At 39.9% G+C, this 13,400-nt stretch overlaps 1 protein-coding gene across 1 annotated transcript; it reads left to right on the top strand.

The window, feature by feature from the left end:
* The first annotated feature begins 1,679 nt into the window (after window positions 1–1,679).
* On the top strand, window positions 1,680–12,873 carry asmt2 (acetylserotonin O-methyltransferase 2). The gene is made up of 8 exons (XM_083923823.1): window positions 1,680–2,069; window positions 3,847–4,021; window positions 6,820–6,949; window positions 7,256–7,324; window positions 7,426–7,544; window positions 7,749–7,886; window positions 9,098–9,220; window positions 10,037–12,873. Exons 1-8 carry the CDS (start codon window positions 1,989–1,991, stop codon window positions 10,246–10,248), a joined length of 1,047 nt encoding a protein of 348 aa, XP_083779949.1. The 5' UTR covers window positions 1,680–1,988; the 3' UTR covers window positions 10,249–12,873.
* The last annotated feature ends 527 nt before the right edge of the window (window positions 12,874–13,400 follow it).

Genomic DNA, 13,400 nt, shown 5'->3' with positions numbered 1-13,400 from the left:
GTCATGATTTAATGCTGTTAACGAGCCACAGAAAGGTTTGTTGGACTGCGATCGTTCTGACTTTCAGGAGAGAAGTTTCTGTGAATTTATGAAGAAAATCCGGAACAAAATGTACGACATGCAGACGGCTTCATGGCACACTGCTCAGTGGGAAGATTAACTCCAGATGTTGAGAAACACAAACTGAGAAATGAGGAATAAAAAAATAATACGGATCGAAGAGAGATGAGGTTTTGAGATTGTTTATGTTTCTGATTTATTCAAGGTTTGAAAGTAAAATGTCCAGAATTCTGGGATTTGTTTAAGGTGGTGTCTTAACAATAAATAAATATTGAATTGGATTCTTTTAAAATGATGAGTGCTTGAATAAATGTGCTCATTAAACGTTTTAATGAAAAGAATGTAATGTGAATGAAATATCCCTTTATAATAAAAGACCAAAAACAAAAAATAATGTGTAATATATGTAATAAAAAATAAATAAATAGCAGAATTAGATAAATATGTAAGGAGGGGCCAGTTTAATATAGAACAAAAATAGAAAAATCATTCACAAACCAATAAATGAATACAAAGTTAATAAATAGTGAAATTGAAGAAATGTTTTAATTTGGAATTAAATTAAACTAAAAAGGATAATTCTGTTTTAATAAACAGGGAAGTGATAAAGAGGCCCAAATAAAAAATAAAGACAGTAGATACAGGACGATCTCAATATTAAGATAAAATACATGTTTTGTGAATTTATTGCCCATTTAATTATTTGTCTTTGGGTGAATAAATCATTTTAAGGACAAATGAATGTAACAGGTGAATTTCAGGAACATGAAGCAAGCTGCTGGACTATATATATATATATATAATGTAAAATAGCATGTTTCCCTCTGAAATATCAGTATGTATTCAGTCAGTCATCAGTATATCTTTTTACAGAACATGGAATACAGAAAACAACGCTTGGGGGTGAAATGGTGTCATATAACTATTTTTTTTATAATAGATTATTTTATTATTTATATTTATTCATTCTTCATTTTCAAAATGTTCATTTCTATGTATGTATATTTCAAGCATGTCAAACTCAACAAACTTGGCAACAGCAGTTGTTGAAAACATCCATCACAACATAAAGAAATGAGAAAGAAAGAACATAATTAATATATAAGTGGATTGCCTTCATTTAAATAAACATAAGGAGTAGGGTGAAGAATACATTTATTTAATCCTACCTTTTAATTCAGTTGAATCCCCTTAATACCCCTTTGATTGTTTTACAAAATGTCACCTTATCAGTGAATGTCTCCCTCTAATATCGGTATCTTGAAAATCCCACACCGGTCGGGTCTAATTCCAACAGATGCATGCTCTTGTTCCTTGTTACAGCAGGAGAAGAGACATGCTCTGTGTTTGTGTTGTAAAAAATAAAGACTTTCCCCCAGCCCTCCTCTCGGTGTAAGGTCACATATCACATGAATGTGCACTCACGCGGAGATGCGATCAAGTTTACGGGTCAGAGCGAATCATAAACACGGCTCAACAGCGCCCCTGCTGCTGCGGATGATCCCGGAACTGCACTGTGTGTTTGTGCGTGTGTGTGTGTGCGTGTGTGTGTGTGTGTGTGCGTGTGTGTGTGTGTGTGTTTGTGCGCGTGTGTTGAAGTGAAACCAGTCGCTGCTGCGTTGAGCCGAAGAGGACCCCTTTAAGCTCGGGAGCAGAGATGTGTTTTTACCGCTGATGATCCGTCGACCATTTCAGTGTGTCCCCGGCTGCAGCTCCTGAACGCACCACCGACATCTTGGCTGTTTGGGGCAAAGAAAAGCAAACGCAATAAAACTCCCCCGAAAAAAACCTCCATCTTCGGACCTGCTTGGTCGCTTTCCAGGGAGTAGCATCCGACAGACCGCGAGGTTTGTCCACATCGATGCGGACCGAAGTTGTGTGAATTCCCGCAGTTGTTAACGCCTCTGTGCGGGTTTGCGTGCAGAGTAATGGCAGAGCATCTTTCCCAGAGTGAGCTGGACTACCCCTTCAAACTTCTGGAGTATTTCAACGGCTTCAGAGTGTCAAAGGTAACATTTTGAACTGTTTCTTTATGAACTTATTTAATAAACACTTAACACGCACAAGTGTCAGTCTGCAGTGAAATCAGAGACCATGCTGCTCATCGATTTGGTCCATAAAATGCTGCCAAAATACCACATTTGTATTTTCATATTGTTTGTTCTGTGCTAAAACAAAAGATATTTAGTTTAACACACACACACACACACACACACACACACACATGTATATATATGCAATAAAAAGTCACTCAAGATTAGATTAACTGGAGATTTACATGTTACAGCAGCTCAAGAGTTTAAAAAAATGACTAAATACAAATAAAAACAGACTAGAATATAAAAAGCTAGCCTTTATACACCTTTCACTTATACGGATCTGTCCAAGCTGGACTACATGCACATGTTATTGAATTACACACATGAAAATAAAACTATATATATATTTACATATATAGATATAGATATAGATATAGATAAATATAATTGCACAGGATACTGTCAGGAAAGATGACACAGGGTAGACAGTTGTGACGTAACTAACCGTTATCCAAAATACATTTCACAGATTTTAAAAGATTCCTGTTTCTTATTTAGCTGATTGTTTGATTAATCACATGTGAAACAGTAAAAGTTCCCAGTTTAGTGTAGTTTCTCTGTAATGATCTAAAAGAGCAGATAGATGTTGTTGGAGTTGACGTTCAAAAGTGTCCTCCTGACCTCGGAAACACAACTTCACAATGGTCTCACCCCAAAGTCCGTTACAGTAACAGTTCTGGAGCTTCAACAGAAGTTATCTCAGGATACTTCTCAGTCCAGAGTCTAAACCAGGTCATCTAAATAACACCATATATAAGGACATAGTCCTGGATGGATTGGGAGTCAATAGGGCCCTGGGCACAGGCATGTAAGAGGCCCCCACACAGCCACATTCAAAGAGTCGACTTGTAGTTATTCTGTAGTCATTGTGGGGGTCTCTTTTGGCTCATTTTACATCCAATTTTAGTTGTTTTGTTTGTCGCTGTAATTTTTTTTGCATCTATTTTAGTCATTTTGCATCTTTTTGTGGTGGTTTTGCATCTATTTTTAGTCATTTTGCATCTTTTTGTGGTCGTTTTGCATCTATTTTTAGTCATTTTGTATCTTTTTGTGGTGGTTTTGAATCTATTTTTAGTCATTTTGCATCTTTTTGTGGTCATTTTACATCTATTTTTAATCATTTTGTGTCTCTTTGTCATCAGTTTTTGTCTCCGTGTGGTCATTTTGTTTCTCTGTGTGGTCATTTTAGATCCAATTTTAGTTGTTTTGTACGTCTTTTTGACTGTTTTGCATCTATTATAAATCATTTTACATCTTTTTGTGATGGTTTTACATCTATTATTACAAATTTTATATTTCTATGTCATCTCTCTGTGGTCATTCTACATCTGTTTTTAGCCTTTCTGGTAAATTTTGGTCGGTTTCTGTATACTTGTGGTCATTTACCATATCTTTATGATCATTTTGTATTTTTTCAGCAACATTTTATGAGTCAGGACCTTAGTCTGTCGTCTGGCGTTAGTGCCTGGTAGGCCTGATCAGTAATCCATCCATGAATATAACATGTCTGTAAAACATGCTACATTATAATATATGTCATCATGGAAATATGAAATGACCTGTATCAGGATAGAAGATTTCGGCCATATCGCCCAACCCTGACCGGATTTTCATCGATCCAACAGACATTTCCGTTTGGACCAAAGTGGTTTGGAATCTTTCTTCCAATGTATGTCCGTCCCTGCAGGTGATATTTTCAGCCTGTGAACTGGGCGTGTTTGACCTCCTGCTGAGGTCCCAGGAGCCCCTGAGTGCCCAGCATGTAGCCCGGGAGCTGAACACCAGCGTGGACGGGATGGAGAGGCTGCTGGACGCACTGGTGGGCATCGAGATCCTGGAGGTGGAGACCACAGACGGCACAGGTGAGGAGGAGGAGGAGGAGGAGGAGGAGGAGGAGGAGGAGGAGGAGGAGGAGGAGGAGGAGGAGGAGGAGGAGGAGGAGGAGGAGTGATAAAACTGACTACTACATTAGTATGGAGGAGCAGAAGCTGCCAAAGTAAAATAAAGAAATCAATATGTGATTTGGTAAATAAATTAATATGTCATCAAATGTACTACAAATATTAGAAAAAATGTAGGCATTCATTAATTGATAAAATGTGACATAAAATAATATTTCTATTTCATTTAATTTTCCCTTTTATTCATTAATTGTTTTGTAGTCTTTAAATGTATTTATTTATTTATGCATTATTTTTATCTTTGCATTTCCCCACTATTCATATCCTCAAACAAATTTATTTTAAGTATAATTCAACATAACACCCACCACCACTGTAGGGGGGAACCCAGACGTCGGAGCTTCCTTGAACACACCAACATGACAGAGCTTAAAGGATAAACCTGGGGACCATGGAATTCCAAGAAAAGAGCAAAACCAACTATGGATTGATAATACTAACAAGTATCTAAAAAGCCTGATTCCTCTGTGCCACAGGGCATTTCTGTTGTACGTCACAAGGATTATGTTGGTATTTCTGCTTTATTTGATAGTGATAGAGAGAGGCAAGAGAGAGAGGGGGGGTGACATGCAGAGAGGTCCTGCTGTGGTTACAACTCAGCCTCAACCCTCTGAGACACATTTCTGCCCTTTTTCATGGAGGACGAGGGATAATCAGGGTGAGATATCAGGTCAACAGTAGAGGCCACGCACAAGTGGTAAACATCCTCTCGAAAACTGGGAACCTGCAGATTCAAGTTCTAGTCATACACACAGTGGCCACTTTATTAGGCACACCTGGTGTCAGTGTGGTCTTCTGCTGCTGTTCCCTCTCTGCTAAAAAAGTAGGTGGTGTTGTGTGTTCACAGACGCTCTCCTGCATTCCTCTGTTGGAACCAGTGGATATTTGAGTTACTGTTACTGTTGCCTTTCTTTCAGCTCCAACCAGTCTGCCCATTCTCCTCTGACCTCTGGCTAAAACAAGGCATTTGCACCCACAGAACTGCCGCTCACTGGATCTTTTCTCTTTTTGGGAGCATTCTCTGTAAACCCTAGAGAGTTTATGGACCCCAGTATGCAGAAAGAATTAAACACACTACAGTATATTAGGATAAGCCAAAATAACAGCTGCAGGTATTTTCCCCAAACTGTCTGGATTACAGTAATCCCTCACCAAAATGTAGCCTAACTTTGGAGCATTACAGCGTGCTCACACTATCCTTTTGGCCGCGGCCAAAACCGGTTTTTCAGCTAAAGTCTAGTACCTTTAAGTAGTGTGAGCGCACCCGCTCCGCGCTCAACTGGGGCCAGCTGGGCCGCCACGGCCCGCTTGAAAGAGGTGGGCTTTAGCGGAGCCGTTTGCACATGTACGAGCACGAGCGTGCGCACGTGTACGAGCACGAGCACGAGCCCTACGGCAGTAGCGCTATGTCCGCCTGTTCGGACATGTAAATAGAAGGACGGACCATGCGCGGACATTTAACAACAACAACAATGGTGGGGAAAGGTTCACGTTGTGATTACTGCAGATTTGGTCGGATGAAAATATTCAAAAACAGTCGACAAGAAGCACAAAAACTCCGAGGTCTATGGAAAGATTTGTAAACAAAGCCACACACACGATCAATGCGTGTGACGTGTTACGGCTTGAAGGCGTATGGACAGCAAGAAGCATTGGCCGAGGCCCAGGTAGTGTGAGTACAAACGGGGCTGGGGCGCGGGGGGGAGAGGGAGGGGGGACAAGTACCCTAAAGTCCGGGTCTCGGTCCGGGAGGATAGTGTGAGCGCGCCCTTATTTAGCCCCATGACCTGGTTGGTTACCAGTGGATTCCTTGGGTTGTTTAGGGTTGTGATATATATATAAAACCCAGCCTGCTACAGCCTCTTAAAGACAGTAATGTTGACCTTAATGGGAGACTTTCTCCCCAGTGAGCTATCAGAGCACCCCCGTACATTACTTTAGAGGAGTATTTCACTAAAATCCCCCCAAAACATAAACTATCTGCACAACTGTTTCTGTTCTGTACTAAAGGGTCAAAGGGAATTCTATAAATGTCTAAGAAATCACCAGGAAATTTTGAAAACAGACCAAGTCCAAGTCCAATGTGACATAATAAAATTGTTTTATTTGAACAACTATCTAAAACCCAAAGATGTATAAATAGTTTTTGTAACAACTGTTAACAGAGAAATCCTGTAGAGTCGCTAACAGCCGGATGTGGCTAACAGTCATTAGCTCGGGGCAGCGCGGTGAAGGCATTCAGATGTCTTTTTTAACCACTTATACTGCTCATGCTGCTGCAGAGGTTTGCTGTTATTTTCAGCAGTATTAGTGGTTAAAAAAGACGTTTAAGTGCCTTCCCCGTGCTGCCCCGAGCTAATCAGTGTTAGCCACGCGGGCTGTTAGCGACTCTCCCGGATTTTAAAAGTTGTTGCAAAGATAGACAAAAGAATATGTCTCGGTGGCTTATTTGATTATGTAAGTGCTGAAAAAGATCATGGAATGAGTTTGTGTTGGAAATACACTGTAAGAAGCTTGAAATGGAGAATCTTTGGAATTTTAGCTTGAAAAATGACTGAAATGGTTGACTAATTGTTTCAGTTTCAGTGACAGTAATGAAACACTGAGGAGTTTGTCCCCCGGCACGGCTGCTGTGAATGCTCCTGTTAAGAACTAATGACACACTGATTGAGAGTGTGAATGTGTTTCTGTTAACACAGCTTTGTACAGCAGCACCGATGTGGCTAATCTTTACTTGGCCAAAGGCAGCGTAAAGTCTCTTCACGACATGATCGTCTACCAATCCCAGACCATCTACCCGCTGTGGAACAACATGGCGGACGCTGTCAGGTGAGTGGGTTTGACATGGGAGACGGACTTTGTTAACCTCCAGGTTTACTGTGCATCTCAAAGTGTCTTATTAGCTCCAAACATGGATGTGTTGCATGTTTTCTTCTTTAGAATAACCATCTTAAAGGTGTTTTCTTTCGTCCCATTACTGTCGGTGAAACAGTTAGTAATGGAGGTTGGCTGAGAGCCTCTGAGAAATGTTTGCAGAACTAAAACAAATTCTGCAGAAGGAAAGTAAGAGCAAACATTTACTTTATCATCATTTTCAAGAGTACAAACCGCTCTTTCTTATTTCCCACCACGCAGGGAGGGGAAGAACCAGAATGAAAAGACCTTCGGCCTTCCACCTGAGGATATTTTCCAAGCTATTTACAGGTAGGTGTTGATTTTTTTTGTTGCAGCAGACGCTTCAGTGTGTAACTTGAGAACTCTGCGGCACTGACATGTTTGGGGGTTTTATGATTCTGGGAACTCAGATCGGAGGAGGAGATGCTGAAATTCATGGCTCTGATGAACTCCACCTGGGTTCTCGATGGACACGACATTGTGACGGCGTTCAACCTCTCCTGCTTTCAGAAGATAGTAGATCTTGGAGGTTAGAGGTTCAACTCCCTTTATAAGTATTTATATATTTATTTATGGCTCAACATTTCTGTTTGGGTTATTCGTCATGTAGCAATGTGTCTTTTTAGGCAAATTGAAATGATGAGGTAAAGAGATCTCAAATGTGATGTGTTCACAGACACAAACACTGATAAATGATTAACATTTGTTCATTATTTGTCTGAATAACTCCCAGGATGCGCCGGTGCTCTAGCCTGTGAGATGGCGAAGGCGTACCCGTCCTCCTCTGTCACGGTGTTTGACCTCCCGCAGGTCGTAGAAGCCGCTCAGAAACATTTCTCTCAGGAGAACAACGCTGTTGTATTTCAAACGGGTGAGTCTCGTTCAGCCTCATGCAACATGTCAAGAGTTGACTTAACTCCTTAAATGTTGAGCGTGGAGCATTTAGTGTGTGTCCAAAATGAGCAGGGAGTTGTTGGAGAAGATGGATATCCAGTTTGCAAAGTGTGGCGTTTGAGAAATAAGTAGTAAATTGAGGGGAAAAGTTGTATTATTTCAAGCAAAACAGTCAGTAGATTGTGCTAAAAAAGTTCTAATATTCTGACACAAAATCTTAATAAATTGAGAAAAAAGTCGTAATATTTTAAGAAAAAGAGTTGACCTGTGGGAGAGAATCATCCAGGCCTTTCTGCTCAAGTCTGTGTGAAAGAAGTGAACTAGTGTTACTAAGTTACGTTACTAAGCTGGACCAAAGCAGTTTAAACTGGGCTGGAGGACCAAACCAGTTTAAACTGGGCTGGAGAAACCAAAGCAGTTTAAACTGGGCTGGAGGACCAAAGCAGTTTAAACTGGGCTACAGGACCAAAGCAGTTTAAACTGGGCTGGAGAAACCAAAGCAGTTTAAACTGGGCTGGAGGACCAAAGCAGTTTAAACTGGGCTACAGGACCAAAGCATTTTAAACTGGGCTGGAGGACCAAAGCAGTTTAAACTGGGCTGGAGAAACCAAGGCAGTTTAAACTGGGCTGGAGGACCAAAGCAGTTTAAACTGGGCTGGAGGACCAAAGCAGTTTAAACTGGGCTGGAGGACCAAAGCAGTTTAAACTGGGCTGGAGGACCAAAGCAGTTTAAACTGGGCTGGAGGACCAAAGCAGTTTAAACTGGGCTGGAGAAACCAAAGCAGTTTAAACTGGGCTGGAGGACCAAAGCATTTTAAACTGGGCTGGAGGACCAAAGCAGTTTAAACTGGGCTACAGGACCAAAGCATTTTAAACTGGGCTGGAGGACCAAAGCAGTTTAAACTGGGCTACAGGACCAAAGCATTTTAAACTGGGCTAGAGGACCAAAGCAGTTTGAACTGGGCTAGAGGAGTCCACAACGTCTCTCTGTTTACTATCTCAGTCTGGGGGGGGGGGGGGCATGTAGCAGTTACCTGGTATTAATAGTCACTCATTAATAATCATGAAACTGTGATTTCCTCTGATAATATGTTGTGCTATCAGTCGTGACAACCGTAATAACATTCATGCAGGATTTTAGCTGGCTGCTCCTAATAAAACGTCCCATCCTCACTGTTGGACATGCAGGAGATTTCTTCAGCGGTGAAATCCCTCCTGCTGACCTGTACGTTCTGGCCAGGATCATTCACGACTGGCCTGACGAGAAGTGCCTCACACTGCTGAAGAAGATCTATGACGCCTGCAGACCAGGTGAGTGTGTGCAAACATACGAGTGCGTGTCCGATTTATGCGTCATGCACATAAAATGCAAATCCCCCATTTGACAGATTGTGTTCCTTATATGTATGTTAGTATGGCCACGCTAGTTACAGGTTCAATGTGTAAATGTAGTCGGATTTTCATTTAAACATTCAAAAAATGAACTGAAGAGCAGAAATAACCGTTTTGATGTTGTTGTTATCTCAAAGACGAGATATCAAGTGAAGTTAGCATGCTAACCAGCTAGCCCCGCCCGTCCTGTATAGTTATCTCTTTCTGTAGGCAACAGGACAAGAGTTAGGTAGTGGAAGCGGTCTAGTTTCTGTTTGTAGTCCGAGTAGTATTGACCAATCCCGTTTGAGCATGCTTTTGTTGCAGGTAAACAGTCTGTGTGGAGAAAAGATTGGTTTGGCTTTTTGTTATTATTGATCTGCATTCATGTGCAGATATCTGTTTAAAGAGACGTCGTCTCTCAACTCCAACTTCGTTCCCACGTCTCAAGCTGCTAATTGAACCGTGAACAATTGCCGCCGCTCACCAGAGGAAGTCTTGGCCCGGATATCTGCTGGCTACGCCAGAAAGGCCAAAATATTAGCAGTTGCCCCCAGAGGCTTGATCGTCATCACAAATGATCCAAAATACGTGGATGAAGAAGTAGAGATTCTGCGTTTCAAAAACTGTTTCACTGGACGGGTCCTGGAGGGTCGAGCTAATGTTTAGCATTATTCACAGCACTCCTCTGTACCGACACTTTTGAGCTGATGAATGCTGAAGCACTCTGTTTGTTCTGTCTGGTCCTCCTTGCAGGCGGCGGCGTCCTGCTGGTGGAAGCCATGCTGTTTGAGAACAGACGAGGGCCGGTCATGGCTCAGATCTTCTCCCTCAACATGCTGGTGCAAACAGAGGGCCGGGAGCGCCCGCCCTCCGAGTACACCCAGATCCTCAACAAGACCGGCTTCCACAACCTGCAGGTGTGCCGGACCGGCAAGTCTTACGACGCCATCCTGGCCATCAGATGAGCTCGGGGTCGGTGGAGAGAGAGAGCAACCCTCAAGTCTGGGAAAAGTACAGCCAGTTGAACTTTTCAAGGCCTTAAAAAAGGTCTAAAGTGAAGCGTATAAGCTCGGTCTCAACGCCCATGGATCTCCAGTTTATGTTGTGGTCAACCCCGTGATGTTTTCGGACTTTTGTGGTCACAGTTCAACATGTTTTTCAAGGATCGTATTGAAGCAGACCGTCTCTGGATTGATAATATTTTTGATCAATACTCTAAAGGTAATATTGTAATCTGCATCTTTGTAAAGAATGAAAATCAGTTCAGATTCAGATTAAAGGAATAGTTGTCAGACATGTTTCTAATCGCACGTACCAGAACGTTTTTAATTTCATCTCTGAAGCCGTCGCAATCTCAGGCGCAGAAATGCTTCCTGAAGCATTAATAAAGTCTATTTTTCCAAATATACATGCATGATTGCAAGGCCGACGCACAATAAAACAACCCTGCATTCCTGGGATTTACTGCATATTTTAGGGTTTCATCATGTTTTTAATCATTTAAATGATTTGACTTTTATCACAGTATCTTTATTTTATTGTTTCTGATGGCATGTTTTCTCCTTTATTGATTTTTAGTCATGGATTCTGTCTTGTGTCATTCGTATCTTAAATTGTTTTAGGGGTTTTAAAGGGATTTTGTTTTCATGCTCTCTCAAACTTTATCAGAGCCTGTAGGATTATGGGGTGAAACATCAATTAGCGTCAAAGGGAAACTGTGTAGACGGCCCTTTCATTGTCGCGCGAAGGCTGTTGACGCAAAAGCCAGGCCGCTGACAGGACTTTTGCGGTCTAGACGAGAGGTCAGATGAGTCATGAAGATTGATAAGCCCTCTCATATATGTACGCTAAATATGCAGCTTCAGCCAGCTAACTTAGCTTAGCATAAAGTCTGGAAACAGGTGGAAACATTTAGCTTGGTTTGTCAAAAATCAGCCTACCAGCGCATCTGAAGATCACTAATGAACATGCTTTATCTCCTTTTCATTCACATATAGAGTGTAAAATGAACCAATATTGCCTTTTTGATTAATTACATCAATGCAGTGATTTTTTTTCCCAAAGAATCGTGGTACATCATGTATACAGGCCTAATTTTAATAGTGCTTTAAAGCAAACAATGTTTTTTGAAAATACCAAAATCTGCTCAGTATTTGCAGTCATATCTTTTAAATATCAGCCGGTCACTTACATCAGAATCAAACCATATAGTGTCAGGTTTTATATCAGATGACAGTTTTATCACTCTTCACAGTATTTCTGGAGTATCGTTGATTTAGGATATTTTTAATGAACACTCAGCCAAAATATTGCAGCAACTTTAGAGCTGGACACTATATGAATATTATATTTATATCATGAAATGAGACTAGATATTGTCCCAGATTTAGGAAATCGTAAAATGACTTAAGTGTCTTTTCCTGGTTTTAAGGGCTGCATTAAAGTAAAGGGAACTTTCCTAACTGCTGTTTGATCATTTGATTTTCCACATTACTGATGATTATTGATCAAAAATCATATTGTGTAAATATTTTGTGAAACCAGCAAAAATCAAACCTACAATATCGTCACATTATAGATATTGTTTTTTTTGTTGAAAATATTGTGATATTGACTTTCTTCATATTGCCCTAACCAACATGGAGTAATGTTAGATTTATAATCCGGGATTAGTAATATTGATTTGTTCACTTGTTTATATTTTTGAATTGATATAAATATATATATTTTTTTTTTATTAAATGGCAAAAAAATTGTATATTTATTTTTCAGAAAAGGCGGTTTGACCAGTTAAAATGATCAGTAGGATCAGTGCTGTTTGTTCTGGGAAAGTTTTAATGTATATAACATCCAATTAGCAGCAACACTGCCTTGAATGATGTACATACATCTACATACTTTGGTATAATCATGAATGATAAAAGCATCCATAAAGAAAAAAGAGGAAATGACATTTAAAGGTGGGGGTGGCAAGTATTCATTATTCTGAATATTATCATTATTATCATTATTATATTATCTCAGTCTTAGTAGAAAAGTCTTTTACACCCAGAGAAGCATAAATACAAAACTATCAAATGCAGTGAAAATGTGCAGTTTGAGAAAACACTGAATTTCTGAGCCGGAGGAACAGCTGTTTGTTGTGATGTGACTTTACTGTGTGACTTTACTATTCGCCATGATGCGTTCAGATGCCCTCTCAGACTGTCTGTAAATCAGGCTCTCAGTTTACCTCCATTATTGCTCCGCTGGTGTTAAAAAGTTCTCATTTTCTTACTATTGTGACCTAGTTTAAGGAAAATCACTGTTGTGTTGTTTTTAAAAACCTGTTCTTAGTGATGTTTGTTTGTTTGTTTCATTTCATGTGTTTACAACAGAAAAAAATTTGTATCGTCTCAGCTCTAAGTAAGTACTGAAAATGTCTCATATTGAATATAATATTACATAACAGTGTAAGTTATTTGCATGTATCATAGCTGAGGTGTGAATGCAAAAAGAGCTACATAAAAACTGTGTAAAACCTTTTTCAATGGAGACGTGGTTCTGTAAGAGTGTTTTCTGTTGGCAGCATGCACCCTACTGATTAAACCAAAGACATGCATCTTGTTTGTTCTAAAGACTTCATTTAAATGTAATAAATAAAAGCTATTAATGTGCAAACAACCCCCAGGTGATGGATTTTTGACAATGCTCCATTGTTGCGGTTCTTCACACCAAAATTAGACATTTGTCTAAAAATATATATATTTGCTTTTTTTCTGCACTGACCCTGCATTTTGGCATTATAGGTAAAATTACAATTTTCTTCTCATTTAAATTTATAAAAAAAGAATTACAATCATAACCCTCTTCATGTAATTCCCAACTTTACCTGAGTGTGTTAATTCCAACAATAAAAAAGTGCCCTCAACTGAAGTGTGTGTAAGACATTAGTTTACATGGTAAATGTCCGTTCTAACATATGTCGAAGGGGCTTTTATATGCAGCAGTTCTAGATTTGGAGTATAAATAGGATGATTTGTTTATATGTTTGCAACCTTGTCAATAGAATAATAATAACAATAATAATTTCATATGGTTGAATTTTGGTTCCTTGTAAGAAAATTGGATGTTGAAG

This window comes from Echiichthys vipera (genome assembly GCF_963691815.1).
Source record: "Echiichthys vipera genome assembly, chromosome: 12".
In the NCBI taxonomy this organism is placed as follows: Eukaryota; Metazoa; Chordata; class Actinopteri; order Perciformes; family Trachinidae; genus Echiichthys; species Echiichthys vipera.
Note: the sequence above shows the minus strand (reverse complement) of the source record. Positions and strands in the feature narration are given on the sequence as shown.